The sequence below is a fragment of the Dromiciops gliroides genome, chromosome 1, assembly GCF_019393635.1.
Source record: "Dromiciops gliroides isolate mDroGli1 chromosome 1, mDroGli1.pri, whole genome shotgun sequence".
Taxonomy (NCBI): domain Eukaryota; kingdom Metazoa; phylum Chordata; class Mammalia; order Microbiotheria; family Microbiotheriidae; genus Dromiciops; species Dromiciops gliroides.
Window position 1 is genome coordinate 559,021,175 of NC_057861.1, and position 14,190 is coordinate 559,035,364.

Genomic DNA, 14,190 nt, shown 5'->3' on the forward strand with positions numbered 1-14,190 from the left:
AATGCAAGTTTATTAAGTAATTTTAAACAAAGAAAAACATATTTCCCACCCCTTTATACATTTTTTTTTAAGGACAGATGTGTGCAAAGTGCCCTTCTGGGCATGGTAGAAGGAAGATATACTGGACTTTTGGACAGCCCACGTTTGGTCCTTTTCCCTGTGATGAGAAATTTCTTAGTAAAACAGCAACAATGGCTCAAATTTGGTGGGGGTGTGTGAGGAAATGAAACTCCATCTAAAAGATGTGCTTTTTAAGGAGTAAATGAAATGTTAAGTATCAAGAAAGGCTATAGGGTAAAGGAGAACTCCTAAATTCTCCTGCCTCTATTCTATGCCTCATTAAAGTGGGCATAGTCTCTTCCTCCTCACCCTCGAAAGACCAAGTGGAGGATGGGTTTTTATTCCTTCATCCTTATCTTGGACTCTCACTCATATACATCCTATTGGTGGATGAACACTTTATTATACAATTTGTTTCACCAACAGGTTTTGGTTTCAGGGCAGCAGAAACTCCAAATCCAAGAAAACAAACCCATGGGGAGGGGGGAGGGAGAAAAATCTAGGAAGTACTAAGGAGATAAGTGGGGAATGTCCAAGTGAAGTGGTCAAGTCTGGGTTTTTTTGCCCCTCAGAAATCCTTCAGGCGGTTGGACATGTCTTGCTTGCTTCTTTCTTCAGTGCGATTCTTCAAACGGAAACTGATGCGTTCTTCCTTAAAGTCTTCATGATTCATGGGCCTGTAACTCTGGGGCTCACACAATGTTGGGTACTGTGGGAAGAAATCCTTGTAGCCTCCTTTGAGAATATACATTTCAGGATAGTACAGATTTGGGTAGTTATTGGTGTTTCTGTCTCTATCTCTGATGAAACGACACATCCGAGGTCCTCTCTCAGAGGAGAATTCACAATAGAAAATAAGGATGATCCTCTTCTCTACACAGTTGGAGAGAATGGGATTCACCAGCAGGAAATCTTCTGCATCTTGTTTCAAGGGAAGGTTTACTGCACCCTTGATGTGCCCACCCTCAAATTCATAAGGATATCTGCAGTCCAGGATGACATATTTCTCAATGATATTGCTTAACTTCCCTGTTAATACAGCCACCATCACCTCTGGTGATATGTACTTAAGGTCCTGGTGGTACCCAGTGATCATCTGCAGAAGAAATGCCTTAGAGTAATCCCCAATCAGCTCTCTAGGGTCATTGTTCAAGATTTTCTCAATTTTGTCAAGACATGAAGACTTGGGACAAAAGAGTCCACCTTTTGGCTCCTCTTCTTTCTCCCCAGTGGTGGCTGAGATGGTCATGCTCTTTCTGGGCTTCTTTTTGACTGGTGTGTCCTTGCCTCTGGGCCACTCTAGCCCCTTTGAGATTGGCCCTATTGAGGTGCTAGGCATGGAAGGAGAGCACAAGAGTTGGTGGTGTTTTCTCTGCTTGATCAAAGACTGTTCACTTTCCTTCTCTTTTGTCATGATCAAGGGAGCACTTAGGGGGCTTTCCATCCCTGGGGGAACCTTGATCTCATTCTGCTCTTCCTGTACTTGATGGAAGCAGGATTCTACCTTGATGTGAATTTTCATATCCTTTGCCTCAAATTCTTCTTCAGACCATGGGATGAGCTCATAGTCTTCTTCCTCAGGTTCTGAATTATCCTCTCCCTGGAATTTCCTAGCAGGAGGGGCTAGGATGTTTGGCCCAATGTTTCCTCCACTGCTTGAGGCAGGAATCCTGGAGAAGTGATGTAGAGACAGGGGACTCAGCTTCTCTTCCTTCTCTCCTGGAGCAAAACACATCAGATCAGGTGCTAAATATGACCTCTGTGCAAAAGCCTCCCTCTGGTTGGCCCTTTCAGCATCAGTTGAATAGTTGTGCCCCACAGGTCTGGAGGACATTTTGAAGACAAATCTCACATTCTCCTCATCTTCTCGGCTCCAGATATTCAATTTGATGTCATCCTTGCCCTTCTGGCCCATATCTAGGCCCATGGTGTTTGTCACATTCCTTAAGGCTTGGCTGGAGCCTATAGGCAAAGACTGGAAGCATCTGTTGGGAAATCTCACTTCTTGAATTTTCCCAGACTCTGGAATTGCCTCCTGAAATACATGGTCCATTGCCCCACAGTCCATGGGACTTGGGGGATCCATCAAGAGACCTGCATCTGGAAATTCTAGTGCTTCCGAGACATCTAAAGACAAGGATTCCCAGGATCTTGAAATAACTGTGCTCTGGAGGGCCTGGTTTTGTTTTTTTTCTCTTTGGTGCCTCCCTGGTCCTGTGAGGTAGCTCATCACCTGCGTGAGTGTGGTGCCTGGGAAGCCTGAGGCCATGGAGTCTGGGGAGACAAAGAGCCCCAGCTGTCCCATGTTTTGATGAGCTGGCCACCAGGCAACAGGGCTTTCCAGGTGTCTAGGGTTGCAGTCTGACTCTGTGTAGGCATTCCTGAGAGGTGGCTGCTGCTCCATCACCCTGGTTAGGGATGAGGTGAAGGAGAAGGTGGAGAAAATCAGCTACTATAAAGGAAGTAGAAAAAAAGTAAGGGGGCAGCTAGGTGGTGTAGTGAATAGAGCACCAGCCCTGGAGTCAGGAGAACCTGAGTTCAAATCAGACACCAGACACCTGACACTTACTAGCTGTGTGACCCTGGGCAAGTCACTTAACCCCAATTGCCTCACTACAAGCAAAAAGCAAAAAGTAAGGAAAGAAGCTGGGACCAAGCAGGATCAGCTCAGTACATCACAGAATCAAGTCTAGATGCTCCAGAGGTTGGAACGCTGGAGAAACAAGTCCTCTGCTGGGGAGAAATGCTGCTGAAACCACAAAAGACAAGGCAATGTCTCTGGCTGACAGCAGACAGGGAAAGGATGGAGGGATATATATATAGGCAGCTCAAGGGTTCACAAGTCCCTGGGAGAGAGGCACATAGGGCACCAATGTGTTAATCCCACAAGTACCTGAGGGAAATTCACAACAAGGTGTGAATCCTACAGGTACTTTGAAGGGGTCAGGGAGAGAAGGGAGGTAGAAGCAGGCCAAGCTGAAGGAGACAAAGGGTGGGGGGAGAGGGGAATGAGGAAGGAGAGTAGAATGGGGATGTGATAAAATAATGGGATTAAGCAGATACTCAAAGCCCCACCTGGATATTAAGATAAACTGATTGAATTAAGTGATAGTGATTGACTGCTGATTAGCCTAATTCTGGTTAACTAGATTGTAAAGACACCTGCTAGTCCTTAAGAATGTATTGTTCTCAGAAGACTTTGAACTCAACTTGAGACCAACTTCATGTTTAGTGAACAATGGATTTGTATCCTGCCTACCAATCATCTTGAAGCAGTGTGTAAGGACCACCTCTGCTCCAGACCCATAAAAAGCTTCCACACTCAGTTTGAAGAGAGTTCATGGTTGAAGCATGCTCATGGCAGAGGACTTGAGGAAGACCCTAACCAGGCTGTAACTCTAGGCTAGATAGGCCTTTTCTTAACTTTCTGAACTCCACATGAATACCTGGTATGCTTTAATAAACGCTTAATGCCCAAAGACTGGTGCTAAAGCTTCTAATTTAATGTGACCACACAATTTAGATTTTAAACATCACAAGGAGGAGGAGGAGCCACATTGCATGGCACTCCTGGCATATCTATGCATTACAAAATCCATGAAGACCAAAAACAATGCTTTATCTGAATTTTAAACTTTATACAGCCATGTATTATATAGATGTTTGATAAATGTTGGTTCAATTGAATTAAACATTTATCAAGCACCTACTAGGTACATGCTACTGTACTAGACATTGCAGGATACAAAGGATGACATAAAAATAATCCTTGACTTCAGGAGTTGTTGTTGTTTTGTTTCTTCTTTCTTGAGTTTTTTTCCCCTTTTTTCTAATTCTTTCACAATACAAATAATGTGGAAATGTATTTAACATGATTGTACTGAATAACCTATAGCAGGAAAAACGGGAACTCGAAGACTTAATAAAATGAATGTTGAAAGCTATCTTGACTGTAATTTGAACAAATAAAATACTGTTTTTAAAAAAGAAAGTAAATGGAGTAAACTGTCTTCAAATTTTCATTGCCAATTTCCTTCCTCATAAAAGATGGTAAATCTACTAAATCATTTTGAAATAAGGTGAAGTCCTGATATCACAATTCTTGTCATTACGAGTCAGCAAATAGGTGATTTATATTCTATTTCCACAGATTCACAAGTGTCATTAAAATGGCAGAAGGCATATAGCAAGGAATGTTTCAAATGTTTCATGATATAAATGACTTTTATCTTTTTCTTTTCCAAAATTTCCCTAGAAAAAAATCTCAGTACTGGAAAGGGTGTAAAGACCAAATTGCATAGGAATCTGGAATATAAGATCTTCAAACCAAGTTAAGTTGGATGTCTCAAACTCATGAAGAAAAAATATGCATTTTAAGTGCATGTAGGAAAAATAAAAATAAAAATTATGCTTTCATTGCTTCTCACTTAAACATGCTTAATCTTACTGTAAAAATTTCAGTGAGCCATAGGATATGCCTATGGGCAGATGAAAAACATCAAAAATCTTGGGAAAAGCAAAATAGCCAAAGGTAAAAAATGTAGAACACTTTTTGATAAAAATTCACATAATGGAATATGGTAGTGCATTGGGAAGAACACTGACTTCTGTAGTAGAAAATCTAAGTAAATATGATGAATGGACAACATGTGTTCCAAAATTCTTCAGTTGCAAAAGCATCTGGTAGGTCTTGATTGCTCAACTCTTTTTGTGAGATGAGCTGTGAGAGATTTCCCCACAATAATCCTAAAAGTCAGAAATTGTACATTTCTTTATGCCCTTTTCCAAGATATGCAATCTCTATTAGATGAGAAAACTAGGTAACAGGGTGATATAGTTAATCAAGAAGTGGATTTGAAATCAGAAAGATCTAACTTCAGATTTGACTCCAGATACATATTAACTTTGAGACCCTGGGCAGGTCACTTACACCCTGCCTCAATTCCCTCATTTGTACAATGGGGATAATAATAACTCTTTCCACCCAAATTTGTTTTGGTGATAAAACGGAAAAAAATTTGCAAAACATTTTAGAAATCGTTAAACACTGTATCATTATTAGTTATAATGATCATGATCATGATGATCATAACAGGTCTCATTGGAAAAGACCCTGATATTGGGACTTATTGAAGGCAAAAGGAGACAGTGATGGAAGAGGATGAGATGGATAGCAAGGAAATTGAGCTTGGAAAGATTTCAGGAGAAAGAGGAGGAATGAATGGACTGGCATGGTATGGAACATGGAGTCACAAACAACAGGTACATACACATAATTACGTGCACATATGTAGAGTTATGCATATATATGTGCATGTATACAAAAATATGCATACATTTATATATCATATATAAGCATATGGATAGAAATGTGGATAAATGGAAGGAAAAGGATAAATTTAAATTTGTTTCATCATCAAAGTTAAGGTGGTGGTTGTTTTTTAAGAGATTCATTTATTTTCTATTCTCCTTTCATTTTTATTCTTAGATCACCTTAAGATGACTTTGCTTACTTGGATGTCTTGCCAAGTATTCTTTGAATCAGTTTCATTTCCTTCCCCCCAAACCCCTATCCCCCCACCCTCCACTGCTCCAAGATGCTCATGTTTGTGGTGAAGATCAAAGTGCCTGTTGTGCAGTGCACAACTTCCTTTTGAGGGAGTTCACTGTGCAGCTGGCCAAGGCCATCATAAGCCCACCCAGTACATCGCAGTACACATCTCTGCTGACCAGCTGATGGCCTTTGGGGGCTCCTCGGCACTTGTAAGCTCTGCAACCTGCCTAGCATCAGCAAGATCAGTGGACCCTAGAACAAGGTGTACAGCAAACAGCTCTGGGAGCTGCTCACCAAGAACCTCAAAATTCCCAGGGGCAAGATCAATATCAATTACTATGTCAAGAATGCTGCCTACTTGGGCTGGAACCACTCCACCTTGGCCTGAGCTCCTGACCCCCTCTACTGTGTACTCTTGGCCCAATCATGTGCCCTTTGCTTCGTAGTCATGCCCTGATTCTTCTGTAGCCGGGAAACAATAAACAGATCTTAGGTGTCCAAAAAAAAAAAAGAATATTCCTCACATTTGTCTATCATCCCCTGGATAAGATTTTATAAACAAGTTTATCTTCAAAGTAGGTAGAATCAAGGAAACAGAAGAAAAATGGAAAAGACATGTAGGTATAAAAGCCTTACCCATTCTGAGTGAAAGGGCAGTTTCCCAGGACATCCAAGTCTAAGAGGAGAGAGGGAGTCAGGCTCTTCTCATACTCTCTGGACCATTAGATCTCACTCAATTCCAGAACCCTCAGAAAACTTGGTTCAAGTTTAGGCTTCCCTTTTATCTAGGGTTTCCTGAAAGAAGTTAATACAACCCTCTCTACAAAAATATTCAAAGTACAAAATAGGTAAACTATAAGATAATGACATTTCTTCCAAACAAATGAAATTGTTAAATACAAAAGACTCAAGAACTCGTTGATAAATATTTAAAACATGAAGCAGTAACTCATAACTCTTCTTATACTCTCTTGAGAGACCACTCCTGAAGACATTAAAGATTGGGAGTGCTGAACAGGAATTTTGTCTTTTCAGCTCTGAACTGCCTGAAGTTCAGAGTCCATATCTTCTGGCAAGCCAGGCCATGGCTTGACTTCTTCCCATTTATGATGATCACATTCTATCAGAAGCCATGTCAGAGGTCACCTCCTACTGGGCAAGAACACTCTCCTGACTTCTCAAATTCAAGAAGTTCACACCAACACAAGAAAAGAGATACCTCAGGATTATTGTTCAGTCACCCTAACATGGAATGAAACAACACAGAAGAGGCAGAGATTTAGACCCAGTCTCAGGCTTGACTAGGCAACATATCTTATCATTTTAATATATGCAAATACCCATTATAAGTTCCAGAGTGGAGGAAGAGAAAAACCTTCTCTCACATAAAGTCTAAGGGAGAAATATCAGAGTCCCAATTAGAACATTTAAGAGAGAAGAAGAAAATAAAGTACACAATGTATGGAGGTCTTTCCTGATCAGTGATTCAGTGGTCAATCTTCTTCCCATAGCCTCATGAGGAGGAAGAAGGGCACAATGGAACCATTTACATTAATAGCTTCTGATTACACATTACTTTTATCTACAAGCCTTCCAAGGGAGATGAAGGCACATAAATGAAACCTCATTTAGATTACATGGGATGGTTACTGTTACATAAAATCACAATAACAACAAGCTTTTTTTCCAACAAGGTAATGTCAACCTGAAAATTAATGAAATAATTAATATAACAGAATTAAAATCTTTAATCAAGGAGGAGGATTTATAACTCAGAATATCACAAAGCACATGCAAGGAATAACCAAAAATGGGGACTGGGGACAGGGTTTATATGGGGTAACAGAATAGAGAGCTATGAGACTGTCCTTGGGAATAGTAAGTTTATCACAGTTTTATAACGTAAAGTATTTTACATAAAAAGCAAAAGTATACTAAAGAAAGCTTGGAAATCTCTGGAGGGGAGAGTTGACAAAGTCTGGACAGCCTTAGGCAATTCACTGGCTTAGGAATGGAGAATAGGTGAGAACCAGTCAGTTGAAGCAACAGAGATAAGCAATCCACCCTTGGTTGATCACCCCCAACAAGGTGTGAGAAAATTTGGCAGAGGTCCTAAGACCCCACCTGGAGATTGATTTAGAATTGATTGAATTAAGTGAGACTGACTGAGAACCTACTTAAAGTTAATTAAATCAAAAGTACACCTGGCCAGCTCTAAATAGGGTATTGTTCTCAGAAACTAAGGACTTTGAACTCAACAAAGAGACCACCCTAAAGTCCAGTGAACCAATTTAATCGATCATCTTGAAAGACAGCCTATTCAGGGGAGGGAAGCAGGAAATAAGAAGTAAGGCTGGCTCCCTGGCTCTGTCTTTTTTCCATGGCTGGAACCTTGTGGTGGCTGAAGGAAAGAAGAAGGAGGTCAGGCTGAACCCTAGGGTAGATAGACTTCTTAAACTTTCTGAACTCCCCGTGTTCTCTCTTTACTATGCTTTAATAAATGCTTAATTCCCAAAGACTGGTGCTAAAAGCTTCTAATTTAAGGTGACCACACATTTAGTTTTACTCATCACAAGGGGAACTTTCCAGTCAGATGATAATCCCATCTGTCCCTCCATCAGTCATCCTCCATAAAAGCTATGGCCTTTCTCCTGTTCAGGTTGATTGGTATCTCAGAGAACCATGTCTATGGAACTATCTCCCCTTGAGACAAGTTTGACTTCTCTCTTGGTTTCCTTTCTCTAGTACCTAAATAAAAGATTGTTTGAGAGGGTGAAATCCTTTAAAAAGGAATTCCTAAGGATGCCCACACCAACATAATTTTTCCCCCATGACATAATTTTGCATTCCCAGGGTACAACAGCTGACAAGAATAATTTGGAAGTCTATCCAGAAAACAGATTTGGGGCCTGGCTGTATATGTGTGTGATGAACACCCACAGGTAGGAATCAACTGGGCTGGGGTCCCTGGAACAATAGCAGCTCCAACTGGACATCTGAGATGGGACTATCATGATAGAGACCACATGATCACTTATCTCATTCAGGGAATGGGACAGGGGATTAAGAAACAGGTCAATTATGAGAAAGTGAAAGAGATCATCCAGGGCCCTGTTGAAAACCCAGCTCCATTCATGAGTTGGCCTCTGGGCTCTCTGAACAAAACCACAGTAATCTAGATCCAGAAAAGGATGTTGGAATCACCATACTCAATATACATTGTATTAGCCAATCTGCTTCTGAAATTAGGAGAAAACTCCAGATGTTAGATTTGGGTCTATATACCCCACCCTCACAATTCCTTGATGTTCCTTTTAAGGTTTTAATAACAGGTATATTGCAGGAGTCAAAGAGAGAAAAGAAGGATTGTGCCTGCTCAATAGAACAAGCCTTGCTAATACCAGTGGCCATAATGTCTGCTACTAGCAGATCTCCAGGTTGCCAAGATCCTGGCAGTTACAGTAAACAGGGACACTGGAGTGGGGGATACTTCACAAAGGTAAGGCCACCTCCCTTAACTCCTTGTCCCCGGTGCAGCCCCCAAGAGGTTGGCCGAGCAAAATCCCAGCTCCCTGCAGTCTGGTCCCCTGTGGACTTGGAATTTGGGTCGGGGGAGCAGACTGGTCAGCCAGCTGTTACATCTCTATGGCCTGGATGAAGGAGGTAAGTCTATTGATTTCTTAATAGACACAGGGAAGCTGAATAAAAATCAATCTGCTAGAATTGAAAGGGGGCCTCAGGAAGGTGGAATTTCCCTTGGGGAGGTCTTAGGGGCTTGTGAGGATTCTATTTGGGACAGATTTCACATTGTAGATAAACATCATGTGCAACTTGTCTTATTTTTCCCCATCCATATTTGCAGCCCAGACTGAGCAGCTTGTCAGAGCTCCAGTGACTTTAGTTGTGCAGGTATTCATTGCATCATAGGCCAACACAGAATCAGGGCGGACTGGGTGCCCCTTTGGCCTATACCAAAGCCCAGAGCTTTTATCCTTTATGGACCCTTCTCATCTTAGTCTGTCTTGGATCGACAAGACAGGGTCTCTTGGACAGCAGTGAGTTCTGCTGGACTCAATGTTAATTTGAGGGCAGGCCCAGCAGATGTAAAGGAAGACTAATAGGGATTGGGGGGTTCCAAGCAGCCTGTCAGCAAGCAGGTTAGCAAAGGTGTTACCTTGGACATGGGGAGAGTCTTCCTGGGAGTGTCCTGGAATCTCTGAACATGTGCCCCATTTTGGGGGGACTTGTTACCTGGATGGGGGGGGAGGCTAGCTCTCCACAAAAATTCTAATTTCATCATGAATCTTGTAAAATAAAAAGAAATTTATTTGGAGAGAGGTACAGATCGCCATGGTGGCTGTCCTGCTGGAGTAAGAGAAGACCTATCTTTACAAAACAAAGAAAGGGGAAGGATGGGCAAGTAAGGGGAGCAGTAGGATATCAATCCATATCCTGCATATCATCTTGCAGAACTTGATATTGCTTATCAGCATACTGAGCCTATGTCCTGCCACACCTCATACTTGAGGTGGAAGACGGAGCTGTTTTTCCTTTGGCCTTCGGAGTTAGTATTGGGTTTTTTGGGGTCCCACTACATTCCCATAGCATTCCCCATTATTAATGGGAGTGCCAGAGAATGTCAGGAACCTTTGATATTTCCCTAACATCCTGAAATCATATGCCATCCCAAAGCATACCTGCTATCAATATAAATGTTCATTAGTTTTCCTTTTTCTAATTTACAAACCTGAGTTGCAGCTTCAAGTTCAGGCTGTTGTGCTGAGGAAGCCAAAGGAAGCAGTCCTGACTCAATGAAATCTTCAGTACTGGTGACAGCATAGCTAGCTGGAAGTTATTTTACCAGAATCATTTGAAAGGCAGAAAGCAACTGTGTACCAAGAATAATTTGTGGGGCAGCTAGGTTGTACAGTGCATAGAGCACCAGCCCTGGAGTCAGGAGTACCTGAGTTCAAATCCAGCCTCAGACACTTAACACTTACTAGGTTGTGTGACCCTGGCAAGGCACTTAACCCCAATTGCCTCACTAAAAAATAAATAAATACATAAATACATAAAAAAAGAATAATTTGTTGGGGTTTTTTTCCTATCTCAGTTTCTTGGAGATCTTCTTGGGGAAATAAAATAAACTCAACAATTTTAATTCAGTTATGATCCTGAGTGTGGTCAAGGTTTTCATCCTCTGCATTAGGGCAGAGAATTTCTGGGTTGAGAGACCTACACCTGTAGACAGTTACATTAAGGTTTGGATAGTAAAGAGATCTCTAATCCTGCAAGATGGAGACTATTGACTGATATCATATATCCTAAAAACTTAAATTTGAGAAGTCATTTATGGCCTTTTTGATCCAAGGAGGTGAGAAAATTGGAAGCAGCTTTTGAAGTCTGGAGATCTGGGAAAAAAGGAGTAAATCATCTACATACTGAAGGAGGGTGAAACATAAAGGAAATTTAAGGTCTGCTTTCAAAATTTGTGACAAATAGGAGGGGCTCTCTGAGGCAGAAGCTTGCAGATGTAATCCTGGCTCTCCCAGGTAAAAGTAAAATTAAACTGGCTATTCACATCAAGGGGCACACTGAAAATGGCACTAAACAAATCAAGGACAGTAAACACAGTGGAATTCATATTCCCACTTAGTTTATTCAAAATACCATCAGAAAAAAAAGTCCCATTGGGGGCCTTTTTTGGGGGGAGCCTGTCAAATGAAGAATAAACTTAAAAATAAGACTGCACCATGGCCATCAGTGTTTTGGGTCAGATTCAGGTAAATTCTGCTAATTTTCCAAGTACTTGATCTTGTAGTTCATGATTTGAAAACAGCCCAGCAGCTGTCCTTTTGGGACCTGTTGGGGTGGCCACATATAGTCCATAAAAATAAACCTCAGCTATCCCCTTTTCCGGGTCTTGTCAAAATGGACCCAAGTCACCAAGTCATCCATGGACATAACCAGATCCCCTATCAAAGTGCTTTAGGAACTCAAGAGAAAAGAAATTTGGTAGAAATAATCAGAAGCTAGAATTGATAAGGTCTGGTCAGACCCAGGCAACTCATTGCTCTAGGAATGGAGGATAGGTGAGAACCAGTCAGTTCTTAGTAAATTGGGTTTGTCAGTCATCACAGTTGAACCCTACAATTACAATCCCAAATGTGCTTATAGGAGAGATACAAATTACATTAAAAAGAACTAAAATCAAGGGGGAAGAGCCAAAATGGCAAGGAGAAGGGAGTGACTTGCCTGAGATCTCTCTAAAACACCCCCAAATACCTTCAAATAATACCATCAGACAATTCCTGGAGCAGCATAACCCCCAAAATATGGGGTTAAACAATTTTACAGTCAAAGACAACTTAAAAGTTTGTCAGGAAAGGTCTGTTGTACTAGCGTGAGAGTGGAGCACAGGCTGAGCCAGCACAGACCCAGCTACAGTCCCAGAAAACCAGGAGCAGGCCTCAGGAGCCTCTGAATCTTCTGCAGAAGTAAATGTTTCTGGAACTCAGCCCAAAGATATTAAAGGACTGAACAACTGGCCAAAAGGAGGTTATAGAGATCTCTGCCAGCACCGAGGCAGGACTCTGTTGTTTTGGCCATACTGAGATCCAGGTCAAAGTCTTGAGTAGGAGTCCTAGGTGGGGGAGGAGCACAAGCACACAAGAGCTTGCTGCTACAGTGGAGCAGGATTCTGTTCATAGTTCCCAGGCAGAAAAATATGCCTATGGTTGCTTGTAGACCAGAGAACAGGCCAGGAGAGTAGTAAACATACCTCTCCTTAAATTATACTACATTGGTAGAAATGAAAACTTACAAATTCCTAAACATATCTCTGAAAACAGCTCCACAAACCCTCTGAAGCTTGGGACAGTACACCCTCCATCCTGGAAGCAGTGACTTATTTTAGCAAAGAGTTAAATGTCCAAAAAATGTCTGGGAAAATGAACAAACAGAAAACAAAATGCTGACCCTAGAAAGTTTCTCTGGTGAAAAGGAAGATTTTAAAAAGACCCCCAAAATAAGATAACAGAGTCAAAGCTCCTACATCCAAAGGTTCCAAGAAAAAAATATGAATTGGTCTCAGGCCATAGAAGTGCTCAAAAAGGACTTTGAAAATAAAGTAAGAAAGATAAAGGGAAAAATGGAAAGAGAAATGAGAATGATGCAAGAAAATCATGAAAAAAGTCAACATCTTAGTAAAGGAGACACACAAAAAATACTAAAGAAAATAATACCTTAAAAAACAAAGCCAAATGGTAAAAGAGGTACAAAAAGCCAATGAGGAAAAGAAAGCCTTGAAAAGCCTAATTGGCCAAATGGAAAAGGAGGTACAAAAGCTCTCTGAAGAAAATAACTACTTAAAAATTATGATTGAGCAAATGGAAGGTAATGACTTTATGAAAAATCAAGAAAAAATACAGCAAAACCAAAAGCATGAAAAATAGAAGGCTATGTGAAATATCTCCTTGGAAAAACAACTGACTTGGAAAATAGATCCAGGAGAGATAATTTGACTACCTTAAAGCCATAACCAGAGAGAGAGAGAGAGAGAGAGAGAGAGAGAGAGAGAGAGAGAGAGAGAGAGAGAGAGAGAGAGAGAGAGAAAGAGAGACTAGACATTATCTTCCAAGAAATTGTCAGGGAAAATTGCCCTGATATTCTAGAACCAGGAGGTAAAGTATAAATTGAAAGAATACAACCATCACTTCCTGAAAGAGATCCTAAAATGAAAATCCCCAGGAATATTATAACCAAATTCTAGAGCTCCCAGGTCAGGGAGAACATATTGCAAGCACTCAGAAAGAAACAATTAAAGTATTGTGGAGCCACAGTCAGGATAACACAAGATTTAGCAGCTTCTACATTAAAAGATCAGAGGGCTTGAAATATGATATTCCAGAGGGAAATGGAACTGGGATTACAACCAAGAATCACCTACCTAGAAAAACTGTGTATAATCCTTCAGGGGAAAAATGGGAATTCAATAAAAGAGAAGACTCTCAGGCATTCTTGATGAAAAGACCTGAGCTGAATAGAAAATTTGACTTTCAAATTTAAGACTCTAGAGAAGCATAAAAAAGTAAACAGGAAAAAGAAACCATAAAGGATATTAAAATTTTAAACTGTTTATATTCCTAGAGGGGAAGATAATACCTGTAATTCATAGGAACTTTCTCATTATTAGGGCAAGAGAATGGAGTATATTTAGACAGAGGGCACAGGTATGAATTGAATATTATGGGATGATATCTTTAAAATATAAAATTAAGGGGTGAGATGAATGCACTGGGAGAAAGGGAAAGGGAGGGGTGGAATGGGGTAAAGTATCTCACATGAAAGAAGGAAGAAAAAATTATATAGTGGAAGGGAAGATGGGGAGGTGCTGGAAATTGAGTGAACCTTACTCTCATCAGAATTGGCTCAAAGAGGGTATAACATAAACACTGAGTTGTGTATAGTTTGGTTTTCTGTATGTTGTATTTTGTGAGGCAATTGGGGTTAAGTGACTTGCCCAGGGTCACAAAGCTAGTAAGTGTTAAGCATCTGAGGCTGGATTTGAACTCAGG

The 14,190-nt window shown here is 40.9% G+C and overlaps 1 protein-coding gene across 1 annotated transcript; it reads right to left on the reverse strand.

Moving 5' to 3' along the window:
• Positions 1-628: 628 nt before the first annotated feature.
• LOC122751704 (M-phase inducer phosphatase 2-like) lies at positions 629-2,464 on the reverse strand. Its single transcript, XM_043998852.1, has 2 exons — positions 1,685-2,464; positions 629-1,537 (listed from the first exon to the last, which is right to left on the reverse strand). Exons 1-2 carry the CDS (start codon positions 2,462-2,464, stop codon positions 629-631), a joined length of 1,689 nt encoding a protein of 562 aa, XP_043854787.1.
• Positions 2,465-14,190: the final 11,726 nt, after the last annotated feature.